The 14,525-nt window shown below is 34.3% G+C and overlaps 1 protein-coding gene across 4 annotated transcripts in view; it reads right to left on the reverse strand.

Moving 5' to 3' along the window:
• LOC129939624 (rho GTPase-activating protein 100F) overlaps positions 1 to 14,525 on the reverse strand; it is a 166,337-nt gene that overhangs the window by 126,100 nt on the left and 25,712 nt on the right. For all 4 annotated transcript variants that reach the window (XM_056047709.1, XM_056047710.1, XM_056047708.1 and 1 more), the window contains exon 2: positions 6,347 to 6,909. In XM_056047709.1, coding sequence (XP_055903684.1) covers positions 6,347 to 6,433 — 87 coding nt within the window. In that variant the 5' untranslated portion in view covers positions 6,434 to 6,909. The remainder of the gene's footprint in view (positions 1 to 6,346; positions 6,910 to 14,525) is intronic.

Genomic DNA, 14,525 nt, shown 5'->3' on the forward strand with positions numbered 1-14,525 from the left:
CCAATGATAACCCTAACCGTAACCCATCAACATTCCAACATCAGGAGGGACGTTTTTGTACTTGTTTAGTATCTAGGTATGTTAAGTGATAGTATCTTTGAACTTTTGTGATATTATTATTTTATGTCTTTTCTCTGGAAATAGGGTCTCGAAGTTTTTCTTTTAATGCTACGATAATAATGTTGAAAATGAAAATAATCCTAGAAATGAAGCCAAGCGGTGTTTTATATTGTTAACTTTACTTTTAGTTGCTTGGTCGCAGTAAGTTAAATAAAATTGTGGTGGGCAGGCTCAGGTAAATTGTCAAGGTAGGTATAGGCATAGAGGTTGAGAGGGCGTGGGACAGGGTGAGAGAGAGTCGTGTCCTTCATAATGGATTATTACTTGAGTGTGCTACGACCGATATATTTTTCTTTTATTGCAAACGAAAATAATATGAAAAGAAAGTATTTACTGTGTAGGAGTTCGGCATAAAGGGAAACAAAGTTATCACTTGATGGCCGAGATATTAATTTTTTTTTTGGAATTCACACTTTGTTGAGCCTTAAGAATATTGTAAAACTTATCGTTTTGTATGTATATACCTTCACTCCCAACAAAGTATCCTTGATGGTTTGAGGAAGTTTAAATTTGGAATTATTTCTGGAAACAAGATGATGCTAAGGGTTAATTGAAAATCAGAAAAACAGTCAAGGCTTTTGCGATATAAAGTCTCTATATTTACAGGTCAATGACTAAAATATACAGATCAGACCTTTAAAGCAATAAAGTACATATATTGGTACTTTAATACAACTCAAGTACTTGAAGTAGCTTGTACTGGAACTTTAACGAAGATTTCTTTAATAATTTAAATATTTGAATAACTTTATGAAAAATATACTACGAAATTAAGCTCATTTTTTTGCGAGTACAGCTTAAAGGTACATTGATACTTATTTGCAAAGAGAATCGGAAACGTAATTATTAAATTTCTCTCAAGCTTTATAAAATAATTGAAACATTTTATTATTTTCCATTAAAAAGTTTCATAATGAACATCCCGCTTTTAATACAACTTTCACTGTTTGAAACTAATATTTTTCATCATTTGAGAAGTAAAACTAAGCCATTGTTAAAAGTCACTTCCAATATTTTGAAAATTTTGGAGTCACAGCTCGGAAAACTTAAGTAATTTTGCATCGTAGTCGTGACGGATCTTCTCGGCCAACAATAGTGGCAATGAGCTGTTTCGAAAAGTAAGTTATTTGAATGGGGGTAGCAAACGAGAGAGGGGAGAGGTATTTTCCACTAAGGTACCTCCCTTCCATCTAGACGGCAGCGGATGAATTCCCAAACTGAATCAACGGTGATGTCTACAGTTGCATCAGTTAGGTTAATCTTCTTAATGAACACCTTATAGGGCTACTACCCATGATTTATCCGAAGCCCAGATCTGTAAGGAGCGGCAATGCCGGCTCTCACCCTTGGAGTTAAATCAAGGACCTGATCCTTTAGGTTGAAGGTCTTGCATCAGGGTGACTTCCTGACCACATAAAGAAAACCCAGTGGCGAAGCACCAACAAGCCTCGGATACGAACGGATTTACTGTTGACAACCCACGCAAACGATTTAAGGACAACCAACTTTGGATACGTACGTGGAATGTTAAGCCTCTTAACATACCACGTGCAGCCGAAGAATTGGTGGAGCCCTAGACGGCTATAAGGCAGATATCACTGGCATCTAGGAAATACGATTCGATGGGCCGGGCAAAATGAGGATGAAGAACTGCACATTTACTATGGTGACTAATACCGGGAAAACCAACAGCGCTAATTTGGAGATAGTACCCGTAACGTGATGGTTAGTGCGTTGGACTGTCATACAAGGGGTCTTGGGTTCTATCCATGCCTGTGCCACCTAACTTATTTCATGGGTACATGGTCTGTTGCGCCATAATTTATTAATTTTATGTTGTCATTGGAGCCAGACTAAAGCAACAAGTCTTGAGCTATAGGTACATCAACGAGCGCCTTATGACCATCCACATCAAGGCTTAACTCGACAACATTAGCGTAATAGGCGCACATGCCTTCACAACACCAAGAAAATATTCTCGAGCTCTTAGACAAATCATATGATGAGCAGTGACCTAGCTACGATAAATTGTCCTAGGCGATTTTAATACCAAGTTGGAAGGAAAGACATCTTTTGGAAGAATAATAGGGAAAACAGCACGACAACACTTCCGACAATGGATTAGGGTTCATCGATTTTGCTGCGGGGAAAAATGTCATGGTAGCCAGTACGCGTTTATCACACCTCAACATCCACAAAGGCACTTGGAGTTTTCAAGATCAATCTACCGTCAACCAGATTAACTATATTGCAATCGACGCTAGACACGCTTCCAGCATCATGGTTGTTCGAAATATTCGCAACTTCGGGTTACCAGACCCAAGGCAAAACAGGGAGATGCTGGGAGGAGGTACAACGTCGAATAAGACCGCCAAATCCTTCTCCGATAGAGTTACAAGTAACCTCTCTCGACGTTCTCTGTCGCTAACACAATTTATCGAGAACCAGTGGCAACATTGCTAAGATTCAATCAGAGAAGCCGCCTCTGATGTGCTGGGTTTCAAGCAACCACCAACAAGGAACCCCTGGTTTGATAAGGAATTTCAGCAGGCAAATGCAGCCAAACAACAGGCACGCAAAGCAGCGCTGCATAGTATAATGAAAGCTGCTCATGAGCTCTATGAGCAGAAGAGGCGAGAGGAACGCCGACTTCTCAGAAGGAAAAAGAGATGGCATGAGAAGCGAGTGGTTGTTGCTATAATGATAATGATAAAACTTTAATATCAAAGTGAGTATTCTCTGTTAGCAACGATGAGTTCGTTGCGTTATTTGTGTACATGTACATGGTCCTTCCTCCCAGCCGACTATTTAACGTTTGGTGGCCAAATTTGAGTTTACCGGCTTCGTAAATAATGAGGCAACACCCGAACGTCAACGAAATTCAAGATCCGCCGAAAATATCCCAGAATCCGAGACAGTCAATTCCGAGTCGCTCATAAGAACTTGGCACACCACAACATGCCGTATTTTGCGTCGTGATTAAAGCTTGATCAACCTGAATTTTGATTTATCAACTGAAACCAAACATATTGTATTCGATAATTAGACTTTGGAGCAGTTAGAAGTTGATGGATACGTGAATAAGCAAAAGTTAAAATTTTGCACTAACCCAATTCAATTAAATTTAGTGGATTTTGAGCTGGAGGCGTCATCGAGCTTTGTTTCTTCGAAAATAAAGTTGGCCAAGCCATCTCCGTCAAGGGCGATCACTATATGTCAATGATTACCAGCTTCTTGGGGCCTAAATTGGTTATTCTGGACACGGAAAAATATGGTTTCAACAGTATAGCGTTTCGTACCACACAGCTCAAGACATAGTCGATACCTTAGGCCGAGGCGTGTGTGTTGCCCACCAATATCGTGCGAATTGACCCCTTTAGGCCTTTTCTTAAGTCGCAGATCTATGCTAATAAACTTCAAACCACCACCACCGTAGGCCTCAAGGACAACATAATCGATGTCATTCAGCCTGATTTATGCTCCAAATTCATCGAAAACTATACCTTTCATTTAAACTATTGATGGAGCTATCAAATAAGGATAAAACCTTATTGATAAAAATACCATTATGTAGCTTTTTGTAGGTATTGAATTTGAAAATCGGCACCTCTTTAATAATAGAACTTGTGGGTTTGGGTATTGGGAAAATGCAAGTGTGTCGAAATATTGTCATTCGGCTGATTTTCTCTATAGATTTTGAATTGTAAGCCCCGTTTTCGAGATAATTATTATTAATTTTTTTCTTAATAGTTGTATAAGGTTTCTGAAATATTTTTGAACTAAGACATAAATGTAATTTTTTTTCGGGGAACCAAGGGAACAACTTCAAATAATAAATTCAAAGAAGTTGTACGACGACGAGGTTCAGATATGCTAATAGAATAGTTGTAGATTTAAGTTTCAAGGGGAGTGGCTTAGTTTAAAGCATAAAATCCTCGAGTTGATACCTTATTTAAAAAAAAGAAAGAAAGAAATTGGGTATCCCAACAGTCTTTTGAGAACTAGGGCCTAGTGACTTACAACTCTCAACCATTCCTGTGTGCGAATGCTGTTGTTAAATTTAAAGATTGGTATTTGGTAAAATACACCGTAATTCATAACATATTTTAATTCTTAACAGTCATTTATAAGGCTTAAAGATTAAATAGTTCTCCGAATTTTTTAAACATCAATTTTCGGCTATCAACACGCACGATACATCTAAGGCAATCCAAATTTCTTCAACTTTTTGAATGAGTGAAAAAAGAAGCACTAAAACCTAATTCTAAAGGTTTGTTTTCTACTTTTTCGAAGGTTTAATTTTAAGAGGTATTAAATACCCTTTTTTACCAAACTTACAACAATGCGAGAATAAGAAACATAATTTAATTAAGCACCAGTGCAGAACTCATGCATCTAAATCAAGCTTTTAACATATATATCTTAAAAGATAAAATAGCATAGTTAAAATCTTACTTCTCTGACTGCTACTTTTAGAACAATTTAGTCTGAAGAAGTGAAAAGTCTTATAATTTTTTAACTGGAATGTTTTAAAATCAAAAAAGTGTTCAGAAAGACTGTCACTTCATTGTTGGCAATTCTATTGACAATTTACCGAGCAATCCCTTGTTTTAAGGGACACTTTTTCCAGGCCAATAGCCGTGTTTTTTTGGTATTCCATAAATCCTACAGTGAGAAATTGGCAAAGCAACGATTCGCAGTAGTCCGGTTTTTATAAGTGAAAGTTGATACAATTGAATATTTGCCAGAATAATTTATCGTGCACATGAGAAAGTGTTATCAAACTTAATCATTTTTAAATTTTCTTCTAAACTGTAATGAACCTTTGGTGGAAACATACAACATTTCTGTGGAAAAATAAGCCCATTTTCAATAACAAAACTAAATAATATCAATAGTAACAGATTAATTTTTTTCCCCAATGGAAAACACACGATTCCAAATACACAACTACTCAACGAACACAGCCATCGAGATACAAATGCATTATAAATCGTACCAACATTTGAGAACGAAATCACATAAGATCCATTCAAGACTTGTATAAATGTCAAAAACCCATCGGCAGTAAGAATCTACTTTAACTTTTATTGGTAGACATTGTTTTTTGTTATTCGTGTAAAATCCTACTAAACTATTGATAGATTTTCAAACAAAACACGTTTAGTAAGACTAAGGTAAGAAAGGCTGATTAAATTTAACTAAAATTATGTCAGAAACACGTAATTTTTATCACCAAATCCAAACTTTTTGTGATTTAAAAAACAAGGTCAGATTTGTATGGTTTGTTTCCATTTTTTCTCAATAATTATTTAAATTTGTATTAATTATTATTTGTATTGACACAAAAAAACACCAGTAACACTCGTTAGTTAAATCGCGGTTTAGCACCACTTCAATCAGTATATTTCTGATAACATATAACAGAAATGGTTTTCAACCAAATCTTATTACTAAAAATTAAATTGAAAAAAATAGTGGTTTTTATCGCGCTTCCCAGCTACTATGTTGCTTGCAAACTTATTTTTTGTAAGTACTCTGGTATCGAAGAGCTTTCAATTTGTTCGGGCTACGACTGTTTTCCAAGTATTTGATTAAAACAACGCGATTTTATTTGCACGTGTCTGGAGAATGAGGCCACCTACACGTCTGACATTTACATATTCAAACTCATTAAGTCAAGATCTTTTGAATGCGACCAAACTTAAGTGGTTTCCGAAAAGTCCAAAAACGACATTTTCGGAGACGTCTGCCAGGAAAATTTCGACAACGTGGTCGTTTAAGATAGCCGAGGGCTTCCAGGTGAGACCAATTTCAAGTGGTTTCAGAAAAATCTAAAAACTAAACTAAAAATCAAAAAAAAAGCGTTTTCGGTGACTTCTGCAGGACAAATGCTTCCACCTAAAAGTCTGTCGAAACTATATTTGTGATCAGCGAGTCGTAGGCATCAAGATGCAGTGCATTTGAAGTGGTTTCCCTCCCTATTTCAATTTCGAAAAAGTTGTAGTTTTTATGCACATTTCCTAATAAACTCCGGCAAACGAATCTTTCTGTTATCACCTGTACTACGAATATCTAAAACTACAATATCAATTGGTTTTCTTTAACGCCAAAAATTAGTCCTTAGCGCTTATAGACTATATTGTTTTGGTATTTCAAGTCACTTAAAATCACTTTAAAAATATTTATTAAATATATTCAAAACGAACAAAAATATACGACTTACCTTCCTTCGTCCACAACAAAGCATCCTTCGCGCACGCGAATGTCCAGTAGCTGCTTTCAATCGAGTAAACTTCTTCTTCCACTGCATTTAGTAGTGGGTTGCGCGTGTAACTCTAAGCGATTGCCTTTTTATGCAAGCCGCGGGGCTGCACTGCCCGTTTAATGAAGTTTTATTTATATCACTTTTCGAAAACATTCGAACATGCTGTATGCTGTACAATATGTATATATGCGCTGTAGCTAATGTATCTAAGCTATGTTACATATATCCTGACTGATTGCCTAACTGATGATGTGAGTTATTGATTTTTTTTCGACAAAGATGCGCGATGCTATGTGATGAATTCTTTGGCAGCAATGAATTTTGTTTGTTTTTGAGTGTTTTCTTTTTTAAACACTATCAAAGGAAATCGATAATAATTTTAATGATGATGCGGGTTGCGGATTCGAAATGATTTATCGAAAAGCTAAACATCTATAAATTATTATCTATTTTTTTGTTTAAATATTATGATGAAGGATGTTTCGACGAATAGATTGTGCTGAGCAGTATTTCTCGTGGGTCTAAAAGAAGAAAAAAGAATAAAAGAATTTCAATTAATTTCATTCATTTGATGATTATATGAAGAACTAGGGAACGAGAAAACTTTATCAAAAGTCAAAAAATACAAAAATTATAAAGGATGCAACTGTCAGAAAAAGTTCATTTAATTTCGACATCATTTCTGTGATCTGTGATGAAAATGAATATAAAGCAATTAGATATCCATTATCCTATTTTATGTCAATTAACAATGTGCAAATTAGTTTTAAACAAACTGTGACTGGGGAGTCCTTTCAAATGTACGAGTACTCATTGGTATAGTAGTTATATGGAGGTATATGTGTACAGTACAATACAGTGAGGAGGTGAGGCGGTGAGCTAGGAGCACATCAGTTCAGTTTAGATGGTTTTTGTTTTTATATAAGGTATAGTTAGATGTGTACATAATAAAAGGACATGAACAACAAAATCAAAAAGGAAGAAATTATCCTTGAATAGGTGAAGTGCAAATGAAAAGCACTCAATAAACCAACGACCCATCGATACAAGAGCACACACCATATAGTGCAGATTAAAAGTTATACAAAAACAATAAGAGGATAAAGACGTCATCGTATCGTCGTTGACGTCGTCATTGGTCGACTTGTCCTCGACTATAACAACAACGACTCCAACTACGACTTTGGTCTGAGAGAGAGAACAAAAAATATTTTTCCTTAACATTGTATATTCCAACGACGGAGCCGCCATAGGTCTCCTTAAAACATAATATGTATTCAAGTCACGCCGAACGAGTGTCTAATTAAAGGATATTCTTCGGTTCGAATTTATGTAGGGTATGTTGTGTATAGGCTATGTAGTAGAGTAGTGAATTTGTGTTTGTAAACAGAGTTACCATTTCATTTTTTAACTAAGAATTTATATCTTTGAATATCTTCTGTTGTTTATATGTCATCTAAACTTAGGAACAAGAAATTTATCAGGAAGAGGCTGGCTGAACAAGTTGGCCAAGGATCCAAACAAATTTTGTTCCGTTAGAGATTTAATGCGCATTTTTATAGTTAGAAAATTGAAATAATATCTTTATGACGTTTGTAGGATTCTAGAAGGTCCTCCTTACTCTCTTATGAAGCTTTTAAACGAAGTCCATAAAAGCCTAGCCGATTGCATTCTACAGTTGAGATGAATTTTACAGTACTGAGACTCTTCATTTATATTAAGAAAGTTTAATTTTTGTAGCATTTATCCAAGTTCGTGCTACCGAAAAATATTGGATTATTGGAGAGCAATGGTTCTCCGTAGTAAAAATATTTTACTCAATTGAGGACTAGTAGAGTTACTATTTAGCCTTTAAAGAGTTATCAAATCGAGCAAATATGTGAGCTTTATGTTCCTTAATAATTGCTAAAAATGTTTAACAAGTAAGAAGAAAACTTTAAAGTCGCAACCTTTTCAACACCTCTACAAATCTTTAAAAACGAGACTTTTGGATTGAAAAAAAATCCTCTTCAACAAAAAGTTTTGGAAAAAACTTATATCAAATTTTCAAATTCCATTCCTACACTGGATGTTAATTTTGTTTTAAGTTTTAAATGATTTTCAAGTTGCAACTAAAAAAATATTCTTTATTACAAAGCCATAGAAAATAGCTAACCTTTTTAAAATGAATAGACTATAATTGTATCCTGTTGGATACCCAAAAATGGTCAAATTACATAATTTTTTAATAAAGAATCGAGAAAAAATTAACCGAAAAGGTCTTTTTCATGTTTTCTTTAAAAATATTTATGAAATACGTTCAACGCTAACGCTAAGATTACAATATTAACAAAAAAGTTAATAATTAAATAATAATAAATTGTCATTTCTAGAGACTTGAGAGTAGAGAATTTGTTGAATTTACTGATTAATTTATTAAGAGGACTGTTAGCGCCATAGTTGGATCTGCTAAAAATAGTTCTAAGGGGTAAATTTCTTCTTAAGGTAACCTGACCAAGATTGAAATTTAATCGAAAAAGAATATAGATTTACATGAAATTTTTTAATTCAAAAAGCTTTGAAGCAGAACTTTAAATATGTATTTTCTGTGACCGGAAAGAGATGGGAGATTTATTAGGAGAAGCCTATGAGTGCATGGCTGTAAGAAAGTCTGTCAGGCCAAGAGAAAAACAAATCATGAAAATTTCAAGAAAATCTTTTAACAAAACCAAGTGTTTTGTAAGCTTTTTTTATGATATAGTTAAAGCTATCAGTAAACGTCAATCATGTTCTCCAGATCAATCTTCCCTCAACAAGATCATGGATGTCCGAACTCTCCGAGGAGCTAACATCGACTCGGACCACTACCTCGTTGCCAAGGAAGCACTTTGGTACAACGTCGAACGGCTACACTCGCAAGAGATCGCCAAATCCTTCTCCGAACGAGTTAGAAGTAACGTCTCTCAACGTTCTCTGCCGGAAACACAATCTATCGAGAACCAGTGGAAACATTGCCAAAAATCAATCAGAGAAGCCGCCTCTGACGTGCTGGGTTTCAAGCAGACAAAAAGGAAAAGGATAAGGAATGTCGGCAGGCAAATGCAGCCAAACAACAGGCACGCAAAGCGGCGCTGCATAAAAGGACGAGAGTTGCTCACAAGCTCTATGACCAGAAAAGGCTAGAGGAACACCGACTTCTCAGAAGGAAAAAGACAAACCCTGAGAAGCGTGCGGTCGAAGATATTGAGAGGTTTAAAAGCAGGAATGAAGTTCGAAAGTTTTATGAACAGGTGAAACGAAATTCATAGGTATACATAAACCTCGAACTGAAGGCTGCAAAGACGAAAGTGGAAAGGCAATGTTGAGAATATATTTAAAAGTCTGCCCAATTACTAGCATACGATGATCAAATAATCCGAAGAACTCAGCGTGATGTCAATGGGACTTTTGTGAATATTTTTTGAAGAGGCTGCAAAAATGGGTTAAATGGTTAATGAGAGCAAAACAAAGTACATGGTTTCGTCAAGAAAGGACTTACGAACGAAGAATAACTCTTGCTAATTGCTAATTGGACTAAGAAAACAAAATGTCATTATATAAGACCCTCATCATCCCCGTCCTATACGGTGCAGAAGTATGGGCTATGACAAAAGCGGATGAAAGCACCTTGGGTCGTTTCGAGAGAAAATTTCTTCGTGTGATCTACGGTAACGTATGCATCGAAAGGGATTGGGGGAAAAAATGAAACGACGAGCTGTATAGCGACGTAGACTTAGCCAGAAGGGTAAAATTCCAACAACTAAGATGGCTGGGTCACGTAGAGCGCATATAACCCAATATTCCTGCCCGGAAAGTCTTCGAATCCACACCCACAGGACAGCGCAGTGTGGAAGACCCCGATTAAGGTGGCGCGCACAAGTGGAAAGTGAGCTCACCCAACTTGGGGCGTGAAACTGGAGACATCTAGCTAATGACCGAGCTGGATAGAGAAGTTTGTTGGGTGAGGCCCTAGTTCACAGAGGACTTAAATAAAAGTAAACGTAAAACTTGAATCAAGTACTACGACAAGGTTAGGAAAGCTGTATTCTCTATTCAAACCTGACGAATTCTACAAATATTCATAATTAATTATAATACGTTTGCTACACACTTTGTCTTACAAATTTTCAATATTTAAAATAAAACGATTCCCAAAAAATTGATTAAGATCTTCTTGTAGCTCCTCACAGCCCTTGATGGAGTTAATAATTCTGCATATTTTAACATCATCTACATAGGTTAGCGATATAGAATTATTTAAAAAGGAAGGTAATTCACTAATGAATGAAATTAAAAGCAATGGACCTATGTTACTCTGTTGAGGTACGCCACAATTGACTTTAAATTGACATTAAGGGTTACTCTTAAACATATCGCTATAAAATGTATCTTTAAAATTTAACGAAATTCACATAACTAAACGGTCGTTAAGTTAAGTTTTACTGTATTTATTAAAAAGGATTACATGACTTAATTTTTTTAAGTTGTGTAAAACAACTATAATTTATAAATGTTAATGTTACTCAGTCTATTAACAAAATTTTTTAATACAAAAAATTGACGAACCAAAATTTTGTGGTAAGAAATTTTGAATAGAAAGTATTTTTAATACAGTACCCTGTTTGGTTGGCTTTAAATCTGGCATTTTAAACGTATGTAGATTAAAATTAGGCTTAAAACTTTGCATTTAACGAGTTTTAGATCAGTTTCAGTTTCGTTTTATTTGTAGCACAATTTTTACATTATTTAAACTTTGACAAACAATTTAAGAGATTTAGAAAAACAAAATTTCCTTACAGCTTTAACATTAATAACAAATTTATAACAATACTTTAAGAAAAAAAAATGATAAATAAATGTATTTAAAGGAAAACAGTACAAGAAAAAAACCCTCATACTAAACTTAAAAACTAGTATTGAACATAAACCAAAATATTAGGAAATGACATTTTATTGTAAGTTTTGAATGAGATCATTATCTGAAAAAAAAAACATCTCTCGAAAAAGTTGTCTTGTAATTTGTAAAGAGTGGATTTAATAAGGTTGACATTAGCTCTTTTGTAGAATAGCAACGAGGAAAATTAATTATTAGTTTAAGGAGTTTATTTCGACATATCTGTAATTTTTTAATAACGAATTTTAAATGTTGAAAAATGTGCTCACAAAAAATACAACTTTAAATTTCATATTCATTTATGATTATGACAATGGAACAGTGCCTTACCATTAGACGGATTTATTAAAGGCTGGTAGCTTAAAATATTAAGGTTAACGTACTCAATACTTCAATATGTAAGTGTTATAAATGTCTTTAAATGAACGATAATAATAATTCATAGGAAAAGAAGCTTCTCTAATCAACTTATTATACAAAAAATATGACAGATTTCAAACTTTAAAATTTAAATATTAATTAAAGAAAAACTTAATACAGAAACAATATGCTCACTGAATATTGGACATCTGTCGGGTTTACACTGCAAGCTAAATGTCAACTCCCACCATGACCTCTTCTAGATTCCCTTTTTTAAAGTCACAACTGAAAATTTCCAGATTGAAACAAACGTAAACCAATTTGAAATTTACGCACAAATAACATGCATACGAATATGCACATTATGTACATACATACATACATATACATATGTAATTTTTTCACAAAATAGTTATTTTTTGAGGAAGTTTATATCTATTAACATTTGTTTTTAAGCCTTTTACATGTTTAACAAATGGCAACTTATGTGACAGGAAGAATTTTTTTGTTATTTTTTATATTTTATTCTCTTAATTAGTTGTAAATTAATGGAACACCAAAAGTAAATATCAAAAAATAAATGTTAAATAAAAAATAAAATTCAATTCGACATGTTGTTTATGTTCATGTTCATTGTTTACATTGTATAAAATATAATAATGATGAGTTACATATATTTTTGTATTAATTTTTGTTCAGTGGTTTTAATTACTTTATATGAATGTAAGCATGTACATATTATGTGGAATAAAACTATAATCAAATAATTGATTTTCGAATTTTGATTGCCTTTATCTATAAACCTGCCAGTAGGGGTTAGTTTATTAAGTTTTTCCTTGAACCAAAAACCAATCAAATTGAAATTTTGAAATATTTTACCTTTAAAGAAATACAATTGGCAAGTATCTTTTTGTAGGCTCATCCAATTAAGAAATTTATTAAAAATATTTCAAATCGAATGAATAGTCATCAATATCAAAAATACAAACGAAAGATGATTTATGTTGCATATGTTTTTTAGGTTAATAAGTTAAAGCTAAAAATGGCAGAGATTTTTTTGAAAGTCTTACAAAATAATAATAACAACACTTTGTTTAACAAAAGAAAAGTTTTTGAAGTCAATATCCTTTTTTGCTCTCAAGACCCTTTAGTCAAAACCCGTTTTTTATATGTTTTTGTAGGTTTATGTTAAATGTTTTCTTCTAAAAATATAACTAAAAGTTAGCAACAATCTCTTGCATTATGATAAAACAAGTTTAATTTCAATATGTGTTTTTGTTCCAGAGATATTTTAGTAAAAATTTGATTGTAGCATTAAATTAGTCTTGAGCTAATATCTTCATTTGTTGCTAAGGTATTTCATTCGAAAATCAATTTATATCAACTCAGTAGTTTTTTTGTGGGTTTTATCAGATTTCGAAAACGCATTAAATTATTTTGGAGGTAATTTCATCTATTGTTTGGGGTGACAAATATTTTTGTTCAGTTCTCCTGATTTGTATTTGGTAACGCGGCATAATAAAAAATTAAATTGAAGGATCCAGATTTCACTTATTTTTTAAATTCACACAAGGTTCTAGAATTTAAGGTCTGCAAAATAAATTTGAACAAGATCTTCTTGAAATATGACCGATGAAATAAGTATCCCGAACGTATTGACATCTTTCTAAAAACTCAAGCTAGAGCTACAATCCTAAGTAAACTAGGGCTTCGCCCAATAAACTTCTCCATCTAGCTTGATTCCTAGCTAAATGTCTCTAGTTTCGCGCTAAAAGTTGGATGAGGTCACTTCCATCACCTAATCCGGAGCGGAGTTACGTCTGTCGATTGTGACGTTTTGGCAGAGACGTCGGTGTTGTAGGCTCTTTGTTGATGACAGCATGTACTTTGTTTTACCCTCATTAACCGTTTAACTCATTTTTGCCGCACAAAAGCCCGATTAACATCTCGCTAAGTTCTTCCAATCTTGTCAATCTCATCAACATATGCTAGTAATTCCACAGACTTTTGAAAGACAGTGCCTCGAGTGTTGACGTGTGAGGTCTGCACAATTCTTTCAAGTACGATATTAAAAAAATCGAAAAGTTTTTGACATTGAAAGGTTCTTCTGAGCTATTTCCAACCTTTATCGAGAAGCATGAATTCTCCATGGTCATCCTGCACAAACGGACGAGTTTGGCAGGGATGGCAAAACTAGTCAAGCTCGTCCCTGTAGATGTTGTTGTACGTGGCCTTGAATTAAATGAAGAGATAGTGGGTGTCGATCTGATGTTCTTGGGGTTTTTCTGTAACTTGCAGTAATGTGAATATAGACTTTCCTGTTCTAAAACCATTTGGATAAGGCGCTATCAGTTTTTTTTTATAATAAGCACACATTCAAGGGGATATTACTACCCTTATTATGCAGACACAGTGTGAGCACTAGGTACGGGAGAGAGTGTTTGAAAGGATATGTTTTGAATTCCAGAATATTGCAATGGCTAGGAAAAACAGAGTGTTGTAAGGCATTCCACATTCGCGTAGTACGGTTAAAGAATTAATCTCAGTATTTGACAGTACGGCCGAAGTTGGACTCGATGGTATATTGATGAGCATTCCTAGAAGCGCGAGTATTAAGGTTGAACTATTGAAGGGGAGGAAGGCAACTGGCTATTTCACTAGAGCATTAACCGTTAAAATAACGGTAGAAGAGGGTGAGACAAAAAACCTTACGACGATGTTCAAGCGAAGTAAATGAACTTATGATGATATTATCATCTATCACAAGGCTTAAGTAAGTTGCAGGAGACCAGCCCAGAGATGGGAGTTATTTTCAAGATTTAGACGTATGTAAGTCTTGTAGATAACAGCCAGATCAGAAGGAGT

The sequence above is a fragment of the Eupeodes corollae genome, chromosome 1 (genome assembly GCF_945859685.1).
Source record: "Eupeodes corollae chromosome 1, idEupCoro1.1, whole genome shotgun sequence".
In the NCBI taxonomy this organism is placed as follows: Eukaryota; Metazoa; Arthropoda; class Insecta; order Diptera; family Syrphidae; genus Eupeodes; species Eupeodes corollae.